Source organism: Nelumbo nucifera, chromosome 3 (assembly GCF_055504915.1).
Source record: "Nelumbo nucifera cultivar China Antique chromosome 3, China Antique-T2T, whole genome shotgun sequence".
Classification (NCBI taxonomy): domain Eukaryota; kingdom Viridiplantae; phylum Streptophyta; class Magnoliopsida; order Proteales; family Nelumbonaceae; genus Nelumbo; species Nelumbo nucifera.
This window is the reverse complement of record NC_142651.1, coordinates 88,480,566-88,491,228: the sequence shown is the minus strand read 5'-3', so window position 1 is coordinate 88,491,228 and position 10,663 is coordinate 88,480,566. Positions and strand designations below refer to the sequence as shown.

The following is a 10,663-nucleotide window of genomic DNA, read 5'->3' as shown; positions in this document are numbered from 1 at the left end:
TTTTTTGACGTCCGCGGAGCCCATAAATCGCGTGACATCCGCGCGTAGATTGTAAGCGACCCAAGCTGCCCCTGGTTGAGCCAAGCAGAGAACCGGTTCGACCAATGATCTGGCGGACAAGAAGGCATAAGCTCCGAGCCAAACCCACCCGGCACACCGCGGACTCCCTACGCTGGGTCAGAACCCCCAACACGGGGAGTGGGGGGCAATTGATGTAGGGTGATTTGGCCCAACCTCGTAGCACGGGGACATGTGGACATGACCTGGCATAGGTGATGACTCAGCGCGACAGCCTGGCCATAACTCGACGTAACAAGCTCGCCGAGGCCCAGCCGAATAACTCGACGGATGTGGTAACTCACCGGGAAGTGAGACCCAACTCATCCCAAATCCTCCCTAAGGGTGGAGATCCGAGCTCTCCTTGAGACCCGAGCTCTTCCTTCCTAAGAGGGGAACACCCCAACTTTTTGCTAAGTGTCCCGAGGTAGGAACACTTCGAGACAACACCGTCAACTCTCTTGTCCATACTTGCCTGAGGTCTGCCTCCAGTGTAAGCACCTCGGCATACCTCGACACCTCGGTGCATGGTAGTTTGGTGCAAAGTAGCTTGACAACCTGCAGGGAAGATCCGCCTGACAGCCGTACTTGCCGGATCTGGAGGCAGCGCCCACATCTCCCACTAGGCGGCGTCGTGCTTGTCTTCTCTGAAAAGCATGGCACGCCTAACGAATCTGTACCCTGCAACAACTGCCTGCACCCGCCACCTCAGCCCTGACAGTAACGGTTGCGGCAGAGGTGGTTATGCCAAATTTGACAGAACTCCGGTATAAGAAAACCCCAACCCTCACGAAGCAAATGTATTGAAAATAGCGCAATTAGCACTCTTAGTTTTCTCTCTACATTTTCTTTGAGTCTTTTCAGAATTCTAAGTTAAGCATCGGAGTATTCTCGCCGGGAGAGTTACTCGGGAATTTTTCACGTTCCGCTTCATCTCAAATGCCATCGATTGCGGCTAAGAACTAAGTTGCGGCCTATTAGGAGTGCCCGGATCGCGCAACATCTCACTCACCGCTGTCCTAGGCGGTAATCGTATTAAACGAGAGCTATGATTTAATGATGGAACAAAAAAAAACTGCTGGGCTCAAGATGATTGTAGGCCTTAGATCTCTACTCCAGTAGATCCAATGGCATCGACGTAAGTTGTGATTGTGCCATTTAGGTAGCTTGGAGAACAGTCCACTCCACATGACAATATCTAGATTCTATAATAGTGGTTGTTCCAGACTTCAAGCCTAAAATTACTTCTAAACTCTGCACCTCTTCGCCTTGATTTGTAGTTTTCCTCACATTAACCAGAAGAAGAAAGCACTGAAGCAGAGTTTCAGAGGCAGAGAAGAAGAAGAAGAATGGAGAGATTGCAGAGAATTTTCTCGGGTGCAGGTGGGATGGGGCACCCTCCTCCTGATTCCCCTCTTCTCGATTCCTCTGAGCAGGTTTACATCTCCTCGCTTGCCCTCCTCAAGATGCTCAAACACGGTATGAAACCTTCTCCAGAACTTCTCTTTTTCGCCCCTCGTTACTTCAATTTGAATCTCTAATCTCTTTCTCTCTCTGTTAGGGTTCTTTTAGTCGTACGGGTGGTATAAAGATTGGGTTTTTCGTTATCATTTTGAAGGGTTCCTTTGAGTTATTAGAATTAATGTTTCAATTCTGTAAATTAGGTTATTTTGTTTTGATTTATTACGTGGTTTAGAACTGTTGAGGTTATTGGTGTGGCAGGAAGAGCTGGGGTTCCAATGGAAGTCATGGGATTGATGCTTGGTGAGTTTGTGGATGAATACACTGTGCGTGTCGTGGATGTTTTTGCAATGCCACAAAGTGGTACCGGTGTTAGTGTTGAGGCCGTTGATCACGTCTTCCAAACTAACATGCTTGATATGCTCAAGCAGACGGGCAGGTACTTTTCTTGGATTTCATCATCTATGGCTTGTGGTTAGACTTGAGCTTTGTTATTTCTCTCTTTTTTTTTCTGGGTTTTTTATGAGTTATTTAAAAAAGAATCGTTCTAGATGCTATTATGTAGAAAATTGTGCGTGAAAATGGGGAAGAATTATTTTGTCTTTGTTCTTCATGCTTCAATGCATGGTTTATTTTCTCATTGCATACTTGGGTGCATTAAGGTAAGAGTATTATTTATCATTGCTGAGGGTGCCACCAAAAAATTGCAGAGAGAGTGGAGAAGATCCAAAGGGACTTATTATGGGAAGGGGTGGGGGGGAGGGAGGGGTAAAAAGCTCCATCTGGTTAAATGGGATAAGGTGTAGACCCAGTGAGGGGAGGGGGTTTGGGGTTTAGGTGAGATTATTCAACAAAGCCTTACTTGGTAAATGGTTATGGAGATTTGGGTCGAGTAAGGAAGAGAACTCCTTATGGAGGAGGGTGGTGGTTAGTAAATATGGAGTTACGATATTTGAGTGGGAATCAAGGGAAGTCAGCTCTTCATATGGGCTGAGTGTATGGAAAGGAATAATGAATTTTAACTGGGAGTTCAGATATCTAACAAGATTTGCATTTGGGGATGGATCTAGAATAAGATTTTTGGAGGATGATTGGAGTGGAGTGGGAAGATTGTGTGAGGCTTTCCCAAGATTATTTAGGCTGTCGGAACCGGAAATGAATTTTCAGTTATGAAAGAATTGGGGAGCAGATAGTTTGGTGCCCAAGATTCAGAAGGCCACTCTTTGAAAGGGAAATTGAGGAGTGGCCTTGTTCACCCCAGTCTAGGGATGAGAAGTTGGAGAGGGTGAAGATCTCAGCCCAGTCTAGGGATGAGATATGGTGGAAAGAATGCTCAAATGGAAAGTTTACGGTCAAGTCATTGCTATTCAGCCTTGTTTAGGAACCAAATGGACTTTGATACATTGGGTGGGGTCTGGGGTAACCCAATAACCCCTAGGGTGGAAACTTTTGCTTGGCTGGTGGCTATGGACAGTGTCTTGACAATGGATTTTTTGAAGTCAAAAAGATTAGTTTGGGCAGCATGTATTTTATGTGTAAGGAGGAAGAGGAATCAGTCATTCATCTTTTCTTTGCATGCAAAACTTCTGGGTTCTTGTGGAACCTCTTGACAATACTCTTTGGGTTAGGAATTTCCAGCCAAGGTCACCTGCTGAAATCTTTTCTACTTGGCCAAGAATCAGGGGAGGAAAAAAGGCTAAAATAATATGGAGCTGTATTCCATTTGCCATCTGCTGGAACATCTGAAAAGAAAGGAATAGAAGAATGTTTGAAGACAAGGAATGGAAGCTGGATAGGTTGGTGGCAGCCGTGGGAAAATCAGTTGCAGATAGGGTGTTGATATTGCCAGAGTTCTCTCAGTTTATGTGAGAAGATTTAGGAGAAAGATTGTGGGAGGTAGTGGGGTTCCAGAATTGTGAATTGGAAAATTAAAATTGTACTGTTTTTGTTTTTTGATTTTGGCTGTTTGGTGCTACCTTATCACCTATCCAGATTGTACTCTTTTTTATTTTAATGAATTTATTTTATTTATCAAAAAAAGGTAAGAGTATGCTAAAGGGTAAAACAATCAAATTAGAGAATGAATCCCCATTTGTTTCTGGATTGTCTATTATCTTTGGAGTTCTTCCTCAACCAAATGCATTTGGGAGCTGCTGTAAATTGAATCCAACTACCTGAAACCTGAGAATGGGGTGCATATTTTACATACTCTCCTTTGTTTAGTGATGTTCAAGTGTGGTTTTTCTTATGGAAGTTTTCATTGTTATGGCCCTTGATAGAATGCATTGAGAAAACAAAATTCATGTAACCAACCCCATATAGCTCGGATAAGGTTTTGTTGAATTTAGTATGCATGGAATGATTGTAACATATATGAATTGCTTCATATATGTTTTGTTGAATTTATTTATAGATGAGTTCCACTTTAACCAATTGTCTCTTCTAACAAGATCTTCACACAACTCAATTCACTATTTTCATCCTCACCATACCTTGCCCACTGCATCTTTTCTGCTTAGTGCTATCTTTTCTCTTCTTAGTATTCGATGTTTCAATGTTTTTGACAATGAAGCCAACACCATCAATTATGCTATTCATGTAAGGTATCCAACTATCCATTATTGGAGATGGATTCAATTCTTATTGGTTAATGTTCTGTTATGAGTTAGTTCTCTTTGATAGAGTTCCCCTTCTTAGGTCAACTTTTCAAGGGGTATAAATCACAACCTCACATTTGTTTTTGATCAGCAAAGAAGAATTTTATTTGAAATTAGATTTAAAATTTTACAACTTTGTGTATGGGATTCAAACTCCCACACTATTACATATTTCTGTCACTCTTTACATTGCAGCCCAAAACAATTGTTGCCTCAAAGCCCCTTGTTTAGCAAGATAATCAGCTAGCCCATTTCCACTCCTAACCCATTTGAATTCAGCCTCTACCTCCCTTGCGACCTTTTCCACTTCCCTTATCACTTGTTTGAAAGTCCATGGAGTAGTTCTATAAATCACAACCTCACATTGGATCTTATGGTTTAAGATGTTGTTCTTTTTTTGGTAAGAAGATGTTATGCTTTGGTTGGCAGGATTTAGGAAATCATATTTCCCTTTTCTTTTTTTTGGTAAGAAGATGTTATGCAGGGCTCTTACTCATTTGAGAATCCATTCTCTATTTTTTATAAGAGAACAATGTTTTAAATGCGTAAGGCGCAAAAAAAAAAGTTCAAGGGCCATTTTGCACCTGAGGTGTGAGGCACACCCCTTTTTGAAGCAAGGCACGAAAATGCAAAAAATGCTAAAAAATTTTAAAAAGGCCAAAAAATTAAAAAAAGCAAAATATTAAAAAAATAAACACAATATTAATTAAAAATGTAAATTAAATTTTAAAATAAATGTTTTTAAAAAACCTATTATCTCAAATTAAAATACAGAAACATAGCATGTAAAACATATTTAAAATGAAAATTTAAAAATAAAATTAAGCATAACATGTAAAACATATTCAAGCATGTAAACTCTTAATCTCTTTATTTTTTCCCAATTGCATTACTTCAAATAGCTAATGTGATGTTAAACATCATGCATTCTTGATTCTATGAGCCATCTTTGTACCGGGCTTCGTGAGGCAAGCCCAAACAAGTCCATATCGGGGTGTTAAATTCTTAATCCCTATAACAAAAGGTTTACAACTTTTAAGTGTATTTTAAAAATATCTTTTATTAGGGTGGCTGAATGAGAAACATTAGCAAATATGGGGTTCTTGTGTGAGGGGCTTGGTTGGGGGTAGACCTGTTCCCGAGCTGGGCTTTTCCTCTTTATAAACAGAAAATGACCAGGCCCAAGCCTGAGCTTGGCCCTGCATAAAGCCCGAAGCCTGATCTAGACAAATATTTTATATTATATTAATTATATATTATAAATAATATATTGTGTATTTTATAATATTCTACATATTATAATATATAACACCTTTTTTCACTACTAACTTTGTTGTTATATAATATATATTATATTTTTTACTATATATAATATTATCAAGCTGGGCTTATTTGGGAAAGCTTGAGCTTGCTCGAAATAGTTGGGCCCATAGTTTTCAAGGTGCCAAGGCGAGGCTAGGCAACTGGGGGATGCCTAGGCGATGGATTTTTTTATGTTAAAAAATAGATCCTAGGGTAGTTCCCTAGGTACCATAACCATATTTCTTTAATAATTATTCATGGTTTTCATAAGAAAAGTATAAATTTCATATTAAAGTATAGAAAATCAACATATCCATGAGAAGAAAAGGAAGAAGGAAAATAAAATTCAAAAAATATAGGCGCTGAACCTTATTTTTGTTATAGGAAAAGAAGAAAATAAAAAGTATTGGTAGTAGTAGTAGTAGTAGAAGAAGAAGAAGAGGAAGAAGAAGAAGTAGAAGAAGAATATATGGAAGAGGAAAATGTGCTGAGTAGATAAAATTTTTAGTTCTTCCTTATTGGTTCAGGTTTTTAAGTCTTTGAGGGTTCAATACAACATTTAGCAATGTTTGTGTTGATTAAACCCTAATAAATAAGAAAATAATAAAAAGAAATTAGTATATAAACACACAAAATGATTATTTTAGTTTAATACTGTCTATTTTATAATTATAATCTCAAAAAAGAATGAATAAAAAAAGTATTTTATAGTAGGAAGTAGAAAACTGTTAGGCAATTGGGCGAGGCGAGCCTCAAAGGGCGCCTGCCTAGGCATCACCTTGACAACTATGGTTGGGCCCAATGTTTAAAGCCTGAGCCTAAGCCCACGAGCTTAAAATTTTGTCCAAGCCCGATTTAGAATGGGCTGGGCCGGGCCAGCCTGTCGGGATAGAAAAAATGCACAAATTTTCAAAAGGTGCACACCTGGGTTGAAGAGCAAGACACACAAGGCGCACACCTTTTGAAAGTTCTGTGCTCGGAACCTAGGTGAGGTGCAAACCCTAAAATGTGCCTTACCTGTACACCTAGGCACACCTTTTAAATCACTGTAAGAGAAGCCATTCTCTAATTAGACTTTCAAGAAATACTTTTCCCTATCTAAGATTCATATCTTGAATAATGCTTTGCCAATTGTTTATCAATTCTTTTAAGAAATAGAAAATTTGACAAATCTGAGGAATTTCTCTTTTTGGGGTGGTTGGTGGGGGAAGAAAGTCAAAGGAAGTAATTTAATGATGATAGTTATTTATCTTGTGTTCTTCCGAACACTAGAGGGTTATTCCATCTCATCCTGCATATGGATTATTTGAACACAAGCCCTTTGACATTAGGTTTTGTCATTTTGCTTAAGCCTAGGGAGTATGTTCTAGGAGCTAGAGGATGACCTATATCCAAGGGTAGACAATAATGTTGGAATGACCTATCGGCTTGGTTACCCTTTTTAGGTTTTGTTCTGGCTTAGTGTGGCTCTATATCAGTGTTATAAAAAATTAAAAATATTGACCAGTCAACCACTAGTCATTTGGTGGCCATGATAACTGCATGACTAACTAGTTGTCAATTACCCGTGAGCCGTGATGCAGTCATCTAGGATGACTAAGCATCAATTGGGTTAACTAGATTGACCAACAACTAGTTTGCTTAGTAGATCAGACTATCAGAGTTAACTTTATAGTTTTAATTGATTTATGTTTAGTAGATCTTTTAAAATTGTATATAAGCATGTATATTGCATATGGTCAGGTGAGGAAATTATATTATAAAATAGAAAACAAAAGGCTAACATAAAAGTGAAACTGTGGAGTTCTTTTAGGTCTTCCCATCAGTAGTATGCTGCTATGGAGTTGCTATAAACACATGCTTCTCTCCCTCCCTAAACTGTTAGTGTTGCTCCCTAAGCCTATCGGACCTTTTCTTTATGTTTGCAAAAGAGAGATTATATACTAAATGTTCTATATCATCGGTTTTAATGGATTTTCACAGTTATTAAATATTTTTATATTGACCATTGCATCAAAATTTAGATAAGCACTTGTGGTCGGCCAGTCGGAGAGTCAATGCCTATGTGCTGATTAGTCATTGCATTGCCTAAGGAGGCTAAAACAACTAGTTATGGCTTTATCTTCACCGTGCTGATAACACTTCTGTAAGCCTCTAAATAAGAGAAAAGATTTGGGTGGCAAAGTAGGGAACAAGTGCCAAAAAGAGCAAAGGATTTACTTAATTACCGACTAATCCATCTTTAGTTAACAAGCTTTCAGAATCCATTTGGTAGTTTTTAAAGGGACTTCTTCATTGGGTGGAGTTTCATATATGACAAAAGCATTTAATCAACTAATTTCAGCAAATACATAAATTGTTATTTGCCCATGATGGCATGACCATGTTTGGACATTTACTACCATTAAAAATGCTGTCTTTGTTGGAGATATTCTTTGTCTTGAATCCATTTTTAACATCAAAGGTGATTTATAAATTTTTCCAACTTCCCTATATTATTTGAAAATTTAATAGCATTTATCATATTAAATGGTGCTGGATTTTTACCTATTAATCATCATATATTGTGTTCTAGCCCCGTGAATTTGATCATAAAAATGTCTGGCTCTCTTGTTTGGAATACCTGCAAGAGGGATAGTTTATCGCATACACATTATCTGTTTGTTGTGTTCTGTTTTTCTTGCATGATCCTGTATCTTCAAAAAATCCTGTCAATCTACCATGCTTATGCTACTGATTCTCCCTTTCCCCTTATTTCTCTCTTCTTTGTTGCTTATTCTTCTTTGCTTTACTGCAGACCAGAAATGGTGGTTGGTTGGTACCATTCACATCCTGGCTTTGGTTGCTGGCTTTCTGGGGTTGACATAAACACGCAACAGGTACTATTTTCTGTTTATACCACCTCACTGAAAATAGGGAAACCTGTTTACTGACCATTGTTTTGTTTTTCCTTTTCAAAAAATTAAAGCAGTTTTCTTTCACAAGATGCTGACATGGCATAGAAAAACATCGAAGTACATTGAATTATGCCTTGTTTAGTAAACTTGTAAATTGTATTCTCCATTCAGACATCACTAGAGCTCTCAATATACTTAATAATAAAACAATGTTGGTGTAAACCAAGTGTTGGACTTGGAATTAACAAGATTGTCTACTGTCACTTCAGAAGACATAAAGCTGGAAATTATAGCCACATTTATGATATCCAGTTTACAGCAAGCAGGTACACCTTGTAAACAAATATCTGTTAAATATACTCTTTTTATCATAGAATGTCTAATGTTTAGAAACTGGTTTAAAGGAGACATAAGAATGATGGTTTTGGCAAGTCCTATACTCGTATTCATCTTTGGTCTGGATTTACAAATATGGATTGAACATGTAGATATGTTTTTTCTACATATTTGGCTGATAGTCTAGCCAGATCATCAGCAGCATCATGTACAAAACCTTTCTTTAGTGACTGACATGTTTCCAAAAAGAAAAAAAAAATATTTGCTTTATTAAACCTTCATCTGTAGATGCATCCTGCTATTGTTCATTCTGCCATTTTTGTCTAATTCATGGAGTTACACATGCTACTTCTTTTATGCACTCATTTCAATTCTGTCTTGCAGAGTTTTGAGGCTCTAAATCAAAGGGCTGTTGCTGTGGTGGTAGATCCAATTCAAAGTGTGAAAGGGAAGGTGGTCATTGATGCCTTCCGCTTGATCAACCCACAGACAATGATGCTTGGCCAAGAACCACGCCAGACAACTTCCAACCTTGGACATCTGAACAAGCCATCCATTCAGGTGAGTGCTTGTGGTTGCAGTTATGCCTCCCTAAGATATCATTGATCCCTACTGCAAGCCATTTTCACAAGTTAACCTATCCCCTTTTATGATCACCACCAGGCATTGATCCACGGGCTGAACCGGCACTACTACTCAATTGCCATTAATTACAGGAAGAACGAACTCGAGGAGAAGATGTTATTGAACCTACATAAAAAGAAATGGACTGATGGTTTGACACTACAGCGGTTTGATGCCCACTCCAAAACCAATGAACAGACTGTCCAGGTGGGTAAATGGGGAGTTTTAAGTTTTAACTTTCTGGAAGTGATATGTATTCTACTGCAGAAATTTTGTGACCCTTACTATTCTCTCCCTTTGTTTGCATTTGCACTTTTGAAACAGCCTAGACTTGAGCTGTTCTGGTGTCACTCTTGCTACTCCAATTCACTTCTCAACCTATCCTCTATCCGTTTCTAGTTTTGAACTCATCATTTAGCTATGGTTTATTCTCTTATTTACCAGGATATTTTGGGAACCTCCAATAGTCATCTGTATATGGCTCTTAACGTTGACATGTTTTTTTTGTCATCTTGTTGAAAATAATCAGGAGATGCTGAATTTGGCCATCAAATACAACAAGGCAGTTCAGGAAGAAGATGAGTTACCTCCTGAAAAGCTGGCTATTGCAAATGTTGGCAGACAGGACGCCAAGAAGCATTTGGAAGAGCATGTGTCGAATTTGATGTCGGCGAACATAATTCAGACACTGGGGACAATGCTGGACACTGTGGTATTTTAAGAGACAAAACAGTTTTTAAACTCCAAAGCAATGTGGTAGATCCTGCTGCTGTTGGAGTAAGTTACTTTACCCTGAAATTCTCAGTTTCTCACGTTCAAATATCTATTGAGTAAACCACTGAAATCAAAGAAAAGCAGGAGTTAAAATGAAATTCTCTTTACAATCAAATTCCCAGACTGTTCAAGCAAAGGAGATAAATTGAGTTTGTATCTTTTTAAAACAGATGTCAGTCATGACAGTAGGACTGTGGGACTTGTCTTTTTGTCCAAGGTTTGGAAATTATATATTTTCTTATTGTATTATCTAGTGCGTCTCACTCCATAAGAATAGATCTTTGTCTACCATCATCATTGCTTTTTACACGTGTCCGGTTTCCATATCAAGGGTATTTGTGTCTTCTAAATTTTAATATCGGGGTGTCTTGGTAGTTTACCGGTCCTGGAGGCTAGCTTTGGTTTGAAGGAATTTACCGGAAGCTTGCTTTTGTCATTTCTTAAACTGGATAATCTACCTGTTTTTTAAAGGAAAAAAAGATCTACACAATCTTGATTTGAAATATTCACATCAACCTAGATGATAATAATCTTTGTTAATGAAAATTAACTTTA

The 10,663-nt window shown here is 38.3% G+C and overlaps 1 protein-coding gene across 1 annotated transcript; it reads left to right on the top strand.

Moving 5' to 3' along the window:
- Nucleotides 1-1,248: 1,248 nt before the first annotated feature.
- On the top strand, nucleotides 1,249-10,357 carry LOC104587696 (26S proteasome non-ATPase regulatory subunit 14 homolog). The gene is made up of 6 exons (XM_010245406.3): nucleotides 1,249-1,536; nucleotides 1,780-1,957; nucleotides 8,275-8,356; nucleotides 9,095-9,271; nucleotides 9,374-9,541; nucleotides 9,864-10,357. The coding sequence occupies exons 1-6, from the start codon at nucleotides 1,407-1,409 to the stop codon at nucleotides 10,053-10,055; spliced, it is 927 nt and encodes a 308-aa protein (XP_010243708.1). The 5' UTR covers nucleotides 1,249-1,406; the 3' UTR covers nucleotides 10,056-10,357.
- The last annotated feature ends 306 nt before the right edge of the window (nucleotides 10,358-10,663 follow it).